This window comes from Lactuca virosa, chromosome 4 (assembly GCF_052849685.1).
Source record: "Lactuca virosa cultivar CGN04683 chromosome 4, Lactuca_virosa_CGN04683_v6, whole genome shotgun sequence".
NCBI classification, from domain to species: domain Eukaryota; kingdom Viridiplantae; phylum Streptophyta; class Magnoliopsida; order Asterales; family Asteraceae; genus Lactuca; species Lactuca virosa.
The window spans coordinates 52,225,488-52,242,185 of NC_136429.1; the positions used below are offsets into that span (position 1 = coordinate 52,225,488).

The 16,698-nt window shown below is 34.1% G+C and overlaps 1 protein-coding gene and 1 pseudogene across 3 annotated transcripts; both read right to left on the reverse strand.

Moving 5' to 3' along the window:
- Positions 1 to 11,453: 11,453 nt before the first annotated feature.
- On the reverse strand, positions 11,454 to 11,909 carry LOC145104448 (kirola pseudogene; annotated as a pseudogene).
- Positions 11,910 to 12,013: 104 nt separating this feature from the next.
- LOC145104127 (Peptidase S41 family protein) lies at positions 12,014 to 14,568 on the reverse strand. Of its 3 annotated transcripts, none has more exons than XM_079041408.1 (10): positions 14,140 to 14,568; positions 13,933 to 14,052; positions 13,528 to 13,770; positions 13,288 to 13,456; positions 13,119 to 13,195; positions 12,913 to 13,041; positions 12,803 to 12,841; positions 12,655 to 12,717; positions 12,426 to 12,555; positions 12,014 to 12,353 (listed from the first exon to the last, which is right to left on the reverse strand). In XM_079041408.1, the coding sequence occupies exons 1-10, from the start codon at positions 14,524 to 14,526 to the stop codon at positions 12,292 to 12,294; spliced, it is 1,419 nt and encodes a 472-aa protein (XP_078897534.1). In that variant the 5' UTR covers positions 14,527 to 14,568; the 3' UTR covers positions 12,014 to 12,291. The 3 variants fall into 3 exon arrangements, with proteins under 3 accessions (XP_078897534.1, XP_078897535.1, XP_078897536.1); XM_079041409.1 differs by having other exon boundaries at positions 12,014 to 12,370; XM_079041410.1 differs by having other exon boundaries at positions 13,528 to 13,813; positions 14,140 to 14,531.
- Between the last annotated feature and the right edge of the window lie 2,130 nt (positions 14,569 to 16,698).

Below are 16,698 nucleotides of genomic sequence, written 5' to 3' on the forward strand. Positions count from 1 at the left end.
GTTTTTGACTTTTCTGTCAATGTTTTTAGAAAAATTATAGAAAAATCATCGTAAGTCGAGATTTGGATCCGTAAACTCTGAGAGTTTAGAAAATGAGGCTACTTTGTTCATAATTTTTATTATCATTTTTAGTGGTCTCAAACCAGTGTGAAAATGTTCATCTTCACAGACTGGTCCGAAATCATTTCTGAAATGATAGGTAGTTTTGTAAAAATCGCCAAAAATTGTAGAAAAATCGTATGAACACGTGCGAGTAGTCTTTAGAAAGGTATAAACCTGAACTATTTTCATATTGAACAGTTTTGAAAAATATTAAGTTTAAGATGGTCAAAACAGTCCATGAATAGACCATAACTTTTCTGTTGAAAGCTGATGTTTAAGTTTAGTTTATGTTTTGGTGTTGTAACTTGTATTCCACCCTAAAACTTGAAGAGAACATGAAAATGTAGGGGTATGAACTCACCTTGATTTCGTGTGCTAGGAAGAAGAAGAAAAAAGTTGTTGTAGTTTGAAGGAGTTCTCGAAAATGGATGGTGTTCTAAGAATCATACACACGAAAAATGGGTGTGTAAATGGAATGATTGTAACATTAACATGTATGTGAGCACTAGAGTTTTACAAGAACTTACCAATTTATGTGAGTTGTTTGAAGAGAAAACCCCTTTGAAGATGATGCACCCACACGAAATGAGAGAGAGATGAGAGAATATTGTGAGTGAAGGTGGAAGTAAAGTGTTTGTGTGTGTGCGTGTGTTTGGCCGTGAGTAAAGGAGAGAGGGGCGGGAGAAGATGGTTGACTTTGGTGATGATGGATGTGATATGTGATTGGAGGTATGTTGGTCCAATGCCTTGTTACATGTTGAACAAAAATGAGGTGGCACCCATTTTTTTCCATTCCTTTTTCCCTTTTTTTTGTTTTGCCTAATACCAACCGAAAATCATAGGGTTTTTCGGTTCCATTATGGCTCTTCAAAAGGGGGTTTTCAATTTTAGGGTGTGTGTATGGGTTTTTGGGTTTATTTGATCCAATAGAAGGGTTTTCGGCCCAATGGAAGGCCCAAAAGAAGTTTTCGGCTCAATAAGGCCCTATGAGAGGTTTTCGGCCCAATAAGGCCCAAGGAGAGGTTTTCGGCCCAATAAGGTGTTGGGCCGAGAATTCTTGGACCAAGGCCCAAAATTGATTGGTCTTAGTTGTTGGATCGAGTTTTTGGGCTTGCATGAGGCTATTTCGACTTGAATCACAATGTATGCATGTATGAATTCAAATAACATTGTAGTTTGAATAAGATGCAACAAGGTTACATAGAGGAATTTGTTGTGAACAAGCTTCACATCTTAAACCCTAAATTGCTAGTTGTGACATCTAACAAACTCCATAGATACCACACCAGTCAAGATGAGCTCACGAATCATGCTATGTCTAACACCTAAATGTCTATACTTCCCATTGTACACTTGACTATAAGCCTTAGCCAATGTTGCAACACTATCACATCTGATAGAAATGTTAGATGTCGATTTGGTCCATAAAGGAATTTCATAAATCAAATTCCTTAACCACTCAATTTCTTTACCAGTAATAGATAAAGCTGCAAACTCAAACTCCATGTTGAGTTAGTAATACAAGTTTGTTTCTTGGATGCCCAAGAAATGGAACCTCCACCAAGAAGAAACACCCAACCACTGGTAGAGGAGTGATCGTCCAAGTTGTTAATCCAGCTGACATCTGAATAACCTTCCAAAAAAGAAGGATATCCACTATAAGTTAAACCATAATTAATGGTCCCTTTCAAATATTTGAATATTCTACTCACAGCTTTCCAATGATGTGAACTAGGATTACTAGTATATATACAAAGCCTTCCCACAACGTATATTATATCAGACCTAGTGCTAATCATGACATACATCATACAACCAATAGCCCTTGAGTATTTAAGTTGAGACACTGGAGATTCTTTTATTTGGTAGAAGCTTAAGACTATGATCTATAGGACTGCTAACAGGAGAACAATTCTCAAAGTTAAACTTTTTCAATATATTTTCAATGTAATGCGATTGAGAAATTGAAATCTCATTGTTTCCTTGTTTAACTCTTATACCAAGAATTACCTCTTCCTCCCCCAGGTCTTTCGTTTCAAAACTAGATGATAAGAATTTTTTAGTTTTATCAACTTCTTCTAAATCGGTACCAAAAATCAACATGTCATCCACATATAGACAAATCATAACTCCTTTACCAGAAGTATCGAATTTGCTATACACAAAATTGTCAGCTTGGTTTAATGTAAAACCGTTAGACAAGAAAACATCATCAAACTTTTGATGTCATTGTTTTGGTGCTTGTTTCAAACCATATAATGATTTCTTAAACTTACACACTTTGTGTTCATTTCTAGGCATCACAAACCCTTAAGGTTGTTTCATGTAAATTTCCTCATCCAAGTCACCATTCAAGAATGCAGTTTTCACATCTATTTGGTGAATCATAGTATTATGTATAGTTGCAAGAGCTAATAATAATCTAATAGTGGAAATTCTAGCAACTGGAGCATAAGTTTCAAAGAAATCAATGCCTTCTTTTTTCCTAAAGCCTTGGATAACCAATCTGTCTTTATACTTATCAATTGTGTCATCCCCCTTCATTTTCCTTTTTGTGACATCCCCATTTTCACGGCCAGAAAAGACCGATTTGTTTATGCTTTATTTTGAAAATCATAGTAACATTTTAAAGAAAAGTGTTGCGGAATTTGTTCCCAGAAAAACATGATAAATACGTTATCAAAGCATTTCCAAAGAAATGTATTTTATTCATTTTAAAACATTGGGATGTCATCGTTAATACAGAAACATAATCATAAACAGAACATACATTCATTATCACTAGTGATTTATATCTCCTTAATCTCTCAGTGTAATGTAACTTCATATCGACACCTGTGATACAAATGAATTGAGTGGGTCAGGTTGGGAAACATGGTGAGTACATAGGGTTTTCAACCCACAATAATATAATTATTTTGTTTAATCATCAAACAGTTAACCCAATTATCCGTTCCCATTATCTTATTTACTATTAAGGATCTACCATAAGAATCCGCTATTCCTCGTTCATTCATTCCTAAGGAGTACCCTAAGGAATATGCACGAAGTCCATCGTCGCCAGGGTTTATACAACAGGCACCAAGTCCATAGTCGTCAAGGTTTATACAACAGGCACTAAGTCCATAGTCGTTAGGGTTTATACAATAGGCACTAAGTCCATAGTCGTCAGGGTTTATGCAAGTGGCACTAAGTCCATAGTCGCCAGGGTTTATACAATAGGCACTAAGTCCATAGTTGTCAGGGTTTACCTCATTTATTGACAGTACTATTTTAGGGGGTCCACCCGCAATACATGTCAATGGGTTTTTAGAGTACACCGGGTGAACACATCGTTCACAACACCTACAGGTTGCGAGCCTGCTAGTGTTCCACTGGACCGTCTAGAATAGTCCGTGGTTGTCATCTATACTCTGCTAGATGACGGGGCCATCGCTTGGTTCATCACTTGGCCCATCGCTTCTCACTATCTTTTACCACTCATATATCATCTCATTTTTCATCGCTCATCATTCATCTCATTTTTCATCGCTCATCATTCATCTCATCTTTACTCTACCCATATTTTACCCATCATAATTACAGGTATAAAATACATATACAGTTTAAAACAATTAAAACATGTATATTTTTGTTCATCCAGCATAAATATTAAGTACATAGATAATATGCACACATAACACGTAATTTATATTAAATACTTCATATATATGTGTAAGATGAAAGTAACTATGCACTCACTTGTTAAAGTGATGATTCCAAACTCGGGAAACGCTTCGCTTCTAACGATTCTATTTTCCTTCGACGAAACAGCGGGTTTTGGTAAAAACCGGGTTCCGCTGGAGCAGAGCTTCTGAGCCGAAAAGCTCTTTTTCTCGGAGCCTTTGGGCGCTCCGGGTCTTTCCTCTAGCAACTTGAGGTTACTAGGGATTTGGAGGGGTTTTGGGAGTCTAGAGAGAAGTTAGAGAGAGAACGAAAGGCTTATGGTGTGAAGAAAATATGAAGGATTCACCCTTTATTTATAGGGGTTTTATCGTAGAGTAGGCCCTAAGTTTCGTCTGTATCTTCCGCGTACAAGATCCGTTTTCTACATTCTTTATATCCACGCGTTGGTATTTACGAGTATTACAACTTTCATTTAGAGTCTGTCGGCTGATTCACATTCTATCTCCGATTTACAAAATTGTATCGAATTTATCGCGCTCGAAGAGTAGGGACTAAGTTTCGTCCATATCTTTAACATACGAGCTCTATTATCGACGTTCTTTATATCCACACGTTGGTATTTATGAGTACTATAACTTTCATTTAGATCTCGTCGACTAATTCTCATTTGATCTCAGATTTAGAAAACCGTATCGAATTCGCCGCGCTCGAAGAGTAGGGACTAAGTTCCGTCCATATCTTTCGCATACGAGCTCCGTTTTCGACGGTCTTTTTATTGTTGAACTCCTATTAATGATATATTCATTTCTCGTTTAGATTGTTTTGGCTAAAAATCGACCGATCTAAAATTCGAATTTCGGGCTGCACACTGCTATGCCAAATCTTAGAAAATTCATAACTTCCTCATATGAAGTCTGATTTGGACGTTCTTTTTATGCACGCTCTCGGTTTAACGTATACTACAACTTTCATTTATAACTCTAAGGCTAAAAATTAGTTTATCAAAAATTCACTTTTTACGTTACGCGGTGTCGTGCCGGTTTAGCCGTAAAACTTCGACATGTCATAACTTCTTCGTTATAACTCGGATTTCGGCGTTCTTTATATGTACGGAACCCTTGTGACATATACTATAACATGGTTGAGATTATTTATTATAAATAAATAATCTTCCATCAAAAAGTCATTTTTGATTCTCATTGTCTCTAAATTGACTAGCCCGAATCTGCAGGCGTTACACTTTTGAGGATCCATTTATATCCTAATGCCTTGCAACCACGAGGTAAGTCAGACAATTCCCAAGTATTGTTATGCATGATAGAATCAATCTCATCCTGCATTGTTTTTTTTTCAAAAATGAACATCCCTAGGTTATGATTTTGGGCCACCCATACCTTAGAGAGTATAGGCCGAAATTATGATCTTCTTCCCTCTTTCTCCTTAATATCCGTCTTGATTGTGTTGGGTGTGAACCATCACATGCACGACATTTGTGGTGCTTGTTGCCAAAAGCTTTGAAGAAGGAATTCAAGATTGTTTGCTACGACAATCATCAAGGTAGTTTTTCATCCTTATGAATTAGGTTTCATATACAAAAGTTTTGTAGGATGATAGTTTATAGTATGTTGCCTTTACGTGAAATACATAGATCCTTCATAGGTTGCATGTGCCATAATCATTTAATTGTTAAATGTTTTTCCGCTTAGTGCATAAAAAAATTTTAATCTACGTTTTCCATCAGAAGCAAGATCTTAAACCCTAAGTCAAAGTAAGCTCTTTCAAGGCTAAATCTTGTATATGAGATCAAGAACACCCAAACTAGGACCTTTTCATATTTAACAGAAGTTCATGACCACAAGAGTGTCATAATAAGCTCTAGAGTTCCTCAAACTCCAAGAGCATCCATGAATGGGACCAAAAGCAACCAAAAAGGAGCATAAACATGGATCTCAAAGAACAAGGTCAAGGTGCAAAGTTTATACCTCAAATGAATCAAGATGGAGTTTCTTCCTCCACAAGTTTCACAAGATCAATGAGATAAGCTCTAAACCAATCCACCAAGCTTACAACCATGGAAGAGAGGTTAGGGTTTCGAAAAAGGAGAATAGAGGCTGAAGATGGTGCCCTAAATCTGGAGTTAATGCCTTTAAATACGATAAAAACCCTAAGATCTTGGACTTGGGCTGCAACAGCCGCCACGTCGTGACCTCCCTCTTGTCACATCGTGGTGTCCATCCAGACACGCTTTTCATTTAAGTGTCATGCCACATTGTGGTCATCAACACACCACGTCGTGGAATAAGGTTTTCCCCAAAAACCTTATCTTTGACATCATTAAGTTTCAGTTGATTCATTATGGAAAACGGATGTTACATAGTGGAGATTCTTGTTTCGGACCAAAAACTCCGGAATAAATACCTAGACTACGGAATGCACTATTCTAGAGATAGTGGTCATTTTACAAAAAAAAGTTGGTTATTATGATTAAAATAGTCGTTTATATGAGTTAGATTACTCAATTTTCCTAAAATATTTTGTTTGCTCGACTTAAAATTAAATATGATATTTGTTATTTTTAACTTTTAAAATATTATATTTATCCAAATTCATTTTTAAACATTTTTTTATATATTATAATCAATTATTTAATTATCTAACCACTATAATTTTAAAATGGTAGTAAATTGATTATATTATCCCTAGATATTAAAACCCTTTTAACAAAAATTGAATTGACAACATTGCTCCTCACCTTTTTGGAGCGAAATCATATCACGTTTTTTTTGTACATTCTCACAGTGTGCACACATGTTGGATCATCAAGCATTCAAATACCCTAATCACATATACACTCTTCAAAACGCAAGGGTCGAACATCGCTATCCAATTGTCAACATTGAATCAACACTAGTGTATATATCGAGTCTCTCCTCTTGAATTATTAATTTTGTAAGTGTGGAAATAAAATTCTTCCTCTTCAAAATTGAAAGTGAAACTGAACCTGAATTTGAATGAAACAAGTGTAGGTTAAGAAAATGGTGGAATGAGACATGTTCGTGAGTGGAAGTGCGACATTAAATGCTTCGTTGGCTAAACGAAAGGTAAATATGATACTTTAATTTTAAGTTGGGCAAATATGATATTTTGTTGTTTGACAATGGTATATACGAAATTATCCGTTTACTTAATGATTGAACTTTAACATCTTGTAGGTCGTTATCACCGACTAACAATGTGGTTGGCTTAATTGCAGAAAGTCTTAAAGAAATATCAAAGGACTTGATTCAATGTATTAAATTTGACATGAAGATCAACGGGCTAAGTGATAAGATCCCTTCATGGATTTTAAATATGAATTCACCAAGCCAACTTGAGAAGTTCAAAGCTTTGACCAAGATAAGAAGTGATCCCATTAATGTATAATTTTTTGGGGGAATTGAAGAATGTGATAGAGAGGCTTGGGTCAAATACATTTTGGAAGGGTAATATTATCAAGTGGGATGTTTATTGGATGTTGATTGATATTTTGGATTTGTAATTTTTGGTATCTTCGATTGGGATGTATCGAAATATTTTAAGTTGCGTTTTTTTTATTTATTTGGTAACGTTATTGGGATATGTGTTGAGGAATGTGATAGATTGTTACGTTTTTTGGTAACGTTATTGGGTTGTGTATTGAAATGATCTTAAGTTTTGATGTTTTTTGCATGATTTTCACGTTATATTGACATGAATACTCAATCAATAAAGTGAAAATTTTCGATTTGTTGATAGAATGATTGTTATTGATAAGGTGGTTGTTGAAATGGGTATTGTTGAACCGGTGGTTGTGGAATTGGGTTTTATCGCAAGGGATTTTATTGAAAACTTGAAATGGTGGTTGCGTAAAACCTTGCAGTAAACTTGTGAAAGCATAATTTTGGGAAATAATAAAAAGTTGATTGTATTGCCCGTACCCTATAGGCGTTGTGTTTAGACGAAAAGGGTTTTTAGTATGTTTGTTTGTGTTTTGGTCGGATGGTATGTGTGTTTGGGATATGAGGAAGAAAGTTGGGATATGAAAAAGTAATATATTTAAATTGCCAGTGGTCGCCCTCACAAACGTCCCCATTTCTATCTATAAACTTTATTTTCCTTTTCTTTCAAAATGCCTTCTTTTGGTTCAAAGTGTTATGAGTTTTATGATGCTCACTTCTCCACGTAGAAAAGCAAACTAACCTTACATTTAGGAACTCTATATTTTTGCATGGTTACTATCATGAGAAACGGACCCCATATCCAACTAGTATCACTATAACAACTATTACCTTTCAATATGGTGAAGAAATACTTTTTGTTCTTCGAGATTGTTCATATCCTAAACTTGTTCATCGGTGGATAGAGAAGGATAAACGATTATTTGTTAGTATGTATGTGCTTAGAGTTTAGGTTATGCTATTTATATATCCCTATTTATATGAGGTTTAACCCTCATTATTAATTATGCAATCAGTTATCTACATGTTATCACAACCAGTGGCGGAGCTTGAACAATTAACTAGGGGGGGCCGAAAGTATTATAAATTGAAATTAACGTTCTTAAAAAAAACAAATTGTTTTCAACAAATAAACACCAAAAACACCTAGAAAAAGAATTACAACTCAGCCAATAACTCAAAATGAAGGAACAATTGATTCAATCAAAATCAAAATGAAGGAACAATTGATTATATCTATCATAAAATATCTATAAAAATCATTTCTTTTGTAAAAATAGTCTAAGGTTTTCATCTTTCCCATGATTATATCTATAAAAATCAAAATGAATGAACAATTGATTCAATCAAAATCAAAATTAGAACAATAACCAATAACTCATTTAACAATTAACTGTGAAAACTGAAAAGTGAAACCAAATCAAATTGACAGCCAAATCAATTTTATAAAAATAGTCTAAGGTTTTCATCCATCTTTGTTTTCAGTTTTGTTTGAAGCATAACAAAATCAATACTTCCAGTTTGGTGTCCACTGTCCAGTTTAAGGTTTGAAGCATAACAAAAAATAGTCTAAGGTTTTCAGTTTATAAAAATAATCAATTTTATAAAAATATTCCATACTTCCAGTTTGGTGTCTAGTGTCCAGTGTCCTACTATCCTAATTCCTACAGCTTACAATAAATAGACTAGAAGGTTAAACAAATCATAATTGAATACTGATAAGTGATAAATCAAATTGACAAATTGATAGGAGAAACTCTAACCCCTAATTTGGAGTTTGGACCGAGAGAAAAGAGGAGTCAGGAGAAACTCGCAAACAACAGCAACAGTGCAGCAGAACATTCAATCAGAACAAAGAACAAGTGAACCGGAAAAGAAAGAACAAGATTCGGGATTCCATACCTGATTTTTGGTGAATGACGCTTAGCGATGGGCGATGGCGAGAGTGAGAGTGTGAGACCAAGCGACTGAAGCGAGTGACTCAACAGGCCAACAACGACAGCAGGCAGCATCGATTCAGCGAACGGAATTGGGGAAGAACCGATTTTGATTTCTGGAGTCTGGACTATTTCTTGGAGAATTCGGACTATGTTTGCTGCTTGGAGTCTGATTCGGGAGGGGCCAAAGCCCAAGTTTGAAGATAACAGGCCTGTAATTAAATTTTTTGAAATATAATTCCTATTTCTAGCCCAAAAATCAGGGGGGGGCCACTACCCCTCCTGGCCCCATAGATACTTCGTCCCTGATCACAACTCTAGGTTAAAACCATACCTATGACCAGGGCCGGCCTACCTTTAAGTTTACTAAGCAAGGGCTTAGGGCCCTAGGTTCTAAGGGCCCCATTTAACCCAATTCAGCAGATCTCGATTCGCCGCTTCTCCATTCGCGCACGCCACAAAAATCACCAGCCAAGTGAGCAACTGTTCTTCTTCCTTCTCATTCTCTGATTCTCGATCTTGATTCTTGGCAGAAACCAGAAACCAGTATCGATTGAATATTGATCGTTCCTTGTTTAGTCTATTCTCGATTATTCTTCTTCCTCTGATTCTCCGTTGTTGATTGTTCAAAAATCAAAAGTCAAAACTAAAAACTTGAAGGTTTAACCCAACGCTCTCTTTTCATTATATTCGTCCACCGGGTATGAGCTACATAACCTTCTTCGTGTTTTCAGTTTCTATAGATGATTTTATTCCGCAAAATTTTCATTTTTATCATTTAAATGAGTCACAATGTGTTCCTACAAATGGGTCATTCCCAAAAGTCGATCTGATTGGGAAGGTATTGTTCTTGATTATGACTAAATCACTTGTCCCTCGTAAGTGTAAGTGTGCCTGGAAAAATCATTGGAAATTTGATGTTTTGCCTCTTGAATTTACTAGTGTAGAACAGTAAGGGACGTATGTAGTATGGTTTATTGAACCATTTTATTACCAAAAATGACTGATAAAGTAATGTGATTCAGTTACAATATATATTCTTTGGATGATTTTGTATATTTTGATAATTCTTTATTATCATCTTTTCATTTTTAGCTGTGAGTTGGTCTGAATTCCACTTGGGACACCATTTTAGGTTTGTTTTCATAAAGATTTGATAGCCGCTCAAGTACAAGAAATGAAAAATCTTCATCATCTAAAGGATTAACATGTTTGAACATTTTCTATGAACTTTTACATTCCCTCCAAAAACATTCTATCTGAATTGTGGGTGATACTTCGTTTCTAATAGCTGCAATAGATGACACATCCATTGATTAATGCATTAAAAGTCAAAAACTAAAAAGTTCAAGGATGTGAAGACTCAAGAAGACAAGAACTCACTTTCTCAAGGAAGTCAAAGGCAAAGCAAGTATTTCCATTAGTCCATAATCATGTATGAGATAAAATACGAATTAGGGCCCCAAATTTTTGGTTCGCTTAGAGCCCCCAAATTGGTTGAGCCGCCCCTGCTGATGACCACAACCCGTAGCCAGCGCCCTCCATCTTCGACGACCTTCTCTAGTAATCGTCGAAAGTGTCCTCCCTATCCATTTTTTCTCATCTCAATTCTAGATCTTCTCCTCCTAAAAAAAACCTCGCTCATATAAACAATCGTCATAGTCTCTGTTGTTGCCTTCTTTGCCTTCTCTGACGTTTGTCGGCGTCGACTTTGTTAGAGCATCAGCTCTTCCCCGCCATCGTTGCATCTAGTTCTAACCACTAAAGTCGTCGCCATTGTCGTTGCCTCAAGATCTAGTCGTCGTCGTCGTTATCGCCGATGCGTCCAATTCTTGATCTCCGTCGACCTCCCTCTTCTACCTTTTATCTTCATCTATATTTTATGTTTTATGTTTTTTTGTTTTTCGAATTCAATCGATCAAACTGTGTGTGTGTGGGGGGTGGGGTTGGGGGATGTTAGCGTTTAGGTTATGCTATTTCTATATCCCTATTATATGAGGTTTGACCCTCACTATTAATCAAACAATACATTATCTTACACTATCAGCTTTGGATACTCGTGTTATATCCATAATAACATAAACAAAGTACATTAATAGTACAAATATTATTCTTAGTTGAGTAAATTACAAATGAAACAAACAATTCCACATGGACGTCAAGCAATCATATAGCATCTTCATATGTTTTTTAATAATATATAGTGAAAAAAAAAACATAGATGGCCAAATGACGTTTATTCTTCGAAATTATATAGATAAGCATTTAAGATTTAGTTTGATTTGGCGAGGTGATGGTTCTCAATATCTTTGGTGATACGAAGGCATAAATCCATCAAACTATTAGGATCATCAACACTCTCATTAAGCTTCTCATAGTGGAAAGTCCACGTCACAAGGTTCTCTTCTCCCTTGGTGTCCACATGAATTGTAACTAAGAAGCTTTTGTAAGCCTCCAATATCTCACCCCCTATCACCTTATAACGCACTAACTTTTTCTCTTTGTCAATTTCTTCGATTACCTGTTTAGCCACTTTTTCCTTCCCGTCTGCCAAATACATTATAATTTATAAATACTTACAGTTTGGAATATGAAAAATATGATATATTTTTCCAAACTGGTGTAAAGAATTAAGCTTACCATGTGTAAAATTCCAGACAGAAATGGATCCAACAATACCCCATTCACCATCATGCAGATCAACACCTTTTATGAAATCGGGTGTCATTTCAGATATATGGTATGGTCTGTTTCCAAATAGGTCATGGAAAACATCTCCATGTGTAAAATAGCCATGTTTGAGTTTCTTTCCAAATATAGGAAATAAGAGAATGATGAAAAAGGTTCGAGCACCTTCTAACTTTATATAGAGCATAAAAGTTTAGTCACTACACTTTCATCCAAATTCTTTCAAACTTCCATAAATTGCATAATTTCCACATTCTCATCCTATAAAAGGTGTTTCTTGAGGATACGGTGTAATTAACTTTTTCACAAATATATATACACCATACGAATATATATACACATATATTTCTAAATTTATATGTGGCATTTGGCCAAATGGTATACGTGATGTGGAGCCTCGCAACTACTTTTAGGTGATGAGTTTAAGTCTCTTTAGATTGTTGCTTTTGGCACTTGGATAAACGTTCAACTACTTCATTCCATGCTGCAATAACAAAACAGCTTAAATGAAAGAAAGTTGCAGTAGTAAATGTTAAAAAGGTAGATAGATAGATACCTGGTAACTTTTTATAATCAGGATCAATTCCATTTCCATTTATGTCCAAATGATTTGGTGTGACATATTTCCCAACAGTCACCACTACCCCCGATCCATCATGAAGTTCAAATACAGACTGAATCAAACCCTACAATAATAATCAAGAAAGTTATCCAGATTAATTAATGAATAAAAAGAACCCACAATAACATTTCATTTTTTTAATTGATAAGAATGTTATACAGACCTTTCCATAGGTCTTTTCACCAACAAGAATGGCTCTACAGTTGTCATGAAGTGCAGTAGCAACCTATTCAAACTATCACTCATTAGACTCTTATCACTACTTTAATGAAAGAAATTTGAACATATAATATGGTAATATTAGTGCTCACTATTTCACTTGCACTAGCAGTATTTTTGTTCACCAAAACCTGCAATAAAAGAACATAAATCAACAATTCCAAGTTTATAAATAATGTTTATTAAAGTAGGTAAAACTTACAATGACAGGAGTTGTAATAAGAGGCACTGTTTCAGCTACTATACTTTTTACATTCTGAGTTTCTCTTCCAGCAGTATATATTACTGTCTCCCCTTCATTTAGAAACAATTTAGCTATTTCAATACCCTCCTGAAAGAAGAAATTAACAATACAATCAGATTCAGATCATTTACAAACAAAAATTGATCAGATTTATGCAAGTTTACCTGTACTAATCCACCAAGATTATCTCTAAGATCAAGAATAAAGAATGAGGCACCCATCCCTTGAAGTCTCTTCATTGCTGTCAATATTTCCTCTTCAAGTTAGTTTCTCAAAAAAAAAAAAAAAAGTGAAAATTGAATCTATCTGTTGATTGTTGATTGTTGATTATACCTGTAACCAAATCCTTTCTAGCAAGTGCATTAAACTCTTTCAGACGCATGTATCCAACTGAAGTCTTGCCATTATCCATTTGTTCCAATCGATAAAAAACAGGGGTTTTAGCAACAAGTTGCCTCTGGACATCTACAGACTGTATTGGACCACAATTTCCATGTTTGACCTAAAAATCATAAACATTTATCACAAACAGTATATGATATAGTAGAATAATGCATGAGTTTACTTACTTACCGTGATGTTTACAGATGTGTCACTTGGACCTTGCAAGATTGATAAAGCTTCAAATGCTGATTTGCCCTTTAAGTCTACTCCATTGACAGATAATAGTTCATCTCCTTGTCTAACACCAGCTGCATGGGCAGGGCCATCTAAAATGAGCCCTAAAACCTTGAGTTTTACTTCACCGTTTTCATCTGGGATTTCCCTGAGGTTGACTCCGATTCCAGACATGTCATACCTTGCCATCTTTGAGAACTTTGAAGATTGAGGAAAGGAACAAATGCCATGGAATAAGACACTGGAAACGTTTGTAAGTGGAAACAACAATTATACAAGCCATCGGTGGATTGTTTATGCAAAATGAGTAATCTAATAGAAAGCGAAGAAGAAGGTTTGTGAGAATGAAATATCAAATACCTCTGAAGGAGATAGAAAACGTGTATAAGGGTCGCCTAAGGTAGATAACATCCTGCGGATTACATCGTGAGCTTTAGATCTTGTTTGGAGCGATGTCCCAATAATGTCTTCCTTCTTTTGCTATAAGAGAAACATAACATTAAAGAGATTTTTCAAATAAACACGAAGACACGTTGAGGAAGTGAAAGAGAGGGATAAGATACATACAAGCCAAGCTTCAGGTGACCATCGATTTCGACCAGTGTCAAGAAAGCTATCATTAACAATCTGCCAAGCCTCCTTCACAATCTCTTCATTTGTGACCAATTCAGGAGCCCTTTCGAGCCTTCTCTCCTCTTCAATTCGCTGATCTTCTTCGCGACATTCCAATTGAGAACCTGAAGAAGTAAAATCCGAAGCGATTGAAGGTGGAGGAAGTGGAGAGAGAGGCGAGAAGAAGAGGAGGTTGAAAGAGAGCGCGGCTCCAGTTAATGAACGGATGAAAGACGGGTTTTGAGGAGTGGCGAGAAGGGGTTTTTGAGGACGGCGAGCAGTGGGCGCTGGCGGTGGTGGAAAGAGGGAAGAAGACGATGAATTACAGAGGAAGACCCTCATCTTCTTCACTCTTTGCTGTGTGAGAGGGAACGAGAAGGATACGGATTCTGCTTTTGTTCGTGGGTTATTTTCATAAAAGACCCTATATTTTGATTTTTTTTCTTTTTAGACCTAAAACGTTTTTCTTTTCCGAAAAAGACCTAACTTTTAGCTTTGACTTGTTATTTTAGACCCTAACAAGTAAATTAAGTATTTTTATTTCATAAAAGACCCTATATTTTATACTTTTTTCCAATCTAGACCTAAAATGTTTTTTATTTCAAGACTAATTGTATAAAAACATGATTATATCCTTTTAGTTTAAAAATAGACATCGATTTAAACAATGTAATTATTATGCCTACATTTATTTATGATTGGAAAATTCTTTTTCCACGTATATTTATAAAAAAAAAGACCCTATATTTTGTTACTTTTTTCCATTTTAGACCTAAAATGTTTTTTTTTTCAAAATAAACTCAACTTTAAAATTGGTTATAATCTTCAAGACCAAATATATAAGGTACTTCTTGACTATACTGAAAAAGAAAGTATGCATGTATACACAAAAAAATGTTATCTGATCTATTATCTTTTGAGCGAATATAACCTAGAAGAATTACAAAATTTTATTTTTTTCTAAAAGATATAATTAAACTTTATCTTGGATATATATATATATATATATATATATATGTATATATATATATATATATATATATATATATATATTATATCATTAAACTTGATATATTGTTTATAAAAAATGTTATTATTACCGCTAATAAAAAGTTCGATGTTAATTTGATGTTTTTTGGTAACATAGACAATACATGGCTAAGATGAATCTTTTAGCATAATAACAACTTTTTTATTTGTAGAAAAAAACAACATACCATGTAATTTAATAAACTGTATACAAAATAAGATTTTGCAATTTTAAACAAAACTTGAATTTGATATATCTAAACAAAACTATTATGAATGTTTAGGATTAATATTTTTATGTATGTATTTGATATAGTTATACCATATTATTCAATAACGGGCTAATGCTACAAAATATTCTATGGCTTTGGTTTAGGAGTATGATAGTTAGTTCGTTTGTTAACTGTTCCAAAAAAATTGATTAAAAAATTCAACCAAAAAAATAATATAGAAAAGTGAGAGAGGGAAATATGTCCAAACTCACGAAATAAGTATAATAGACAAACTAAAAAAAATATTTTGTATACAGTTTTGTTAAATTACCTGGTATGTTTATTTCCTACAAATAAAAAAAATGTTATTATGCTAAAAGATTCTTCCTAGCCATGTATTATCCATGTTACAAAAAAATATCAAATTAACATCGAACTTTTTATTAGCAGTAATAATAACATTTTTTATAAATAATATATCAAGTTTAATGATATAATATATATCCAAGATATATCTTTTAGACAAAAATAAAATTTTGCAATTCTTCTAGGTTATATTCGTTCAAAAGATAATAGATCAGATAATATTTTTTAGTGTATACATGTGTACTTTCTTTTTCGGCGTAATAAAAAAGTACCTTATATATTTGGTCTTGAAGATTATAACCAATTTTAAAGTTGAGTTTATTTTGAAAAAAAAAACATTTTAGGTCTAAAACGGAAAAAACTACAAAATATAGGGTCTTTTTTTATAAATATACATGGACAAAGAATTTTACAATCATAAATAAATGTAGGCATAATAATTATATTGTTTAAATCGATGTATATTTTTAAACTAAAAGGATATAATCACGTTTTTTATACAACTAGTCTTGAAATAAAAAACATTTTAGGTCTAAACTGGAAAAAAATACAAAATGTTGGGTCTTTTATGAAATAAAAATACTTAATTTACCTATTAGGGTCTAAAGTAACAAGTAAAAGGTAAAAGTTTGGTCTTTTTCGGAAAAGAAAAAACTTTTAGGTCTAAAAAGAAAAAAAAAATCAAAATGTAGGGTCTTTTATGGAAATAACCATTTGTTCGTTAATCCGTTGATATTTAGCTTTTTCTTTTTCTTTTTTTCTTTTTTGGGTAAAGGAAATTTCAAAAAAAAAAATGCTAACATTTTACCCTACTTTATGAAGAAAAAAAAATTAATTCAAATTTGTTTACGAAAAAGCATGAATTACCGGTAAAAAAATAATGATTTGACTCGTTTTTTCCAAGTTT

Bases quoted from the DNA above. Each gene is read 5' to 3' on its own strand.
- LOC145104127 (XM_079041408.1), bottom strand. From the start codon at position 14,526: ATGAGGGTCTTCCTCTGTAATTCATCGTCTTCTTCCCTCTTTCCACCA. The intron at 12,718-12,802 runs GTGAGCACTAAT...TAGTTTGAATAG, and splicing joins CTGCTAGTGCAAGTGAAATA to GTTGCTACTGCACTTCATGA. The intron at 12,556-12,654 runs GTCTGTATAACA...TTATTATTGTAG, and splicing joins GTGAAAAGACCTATGGAAAG to GGTTTGATTCAGTCTGTATT.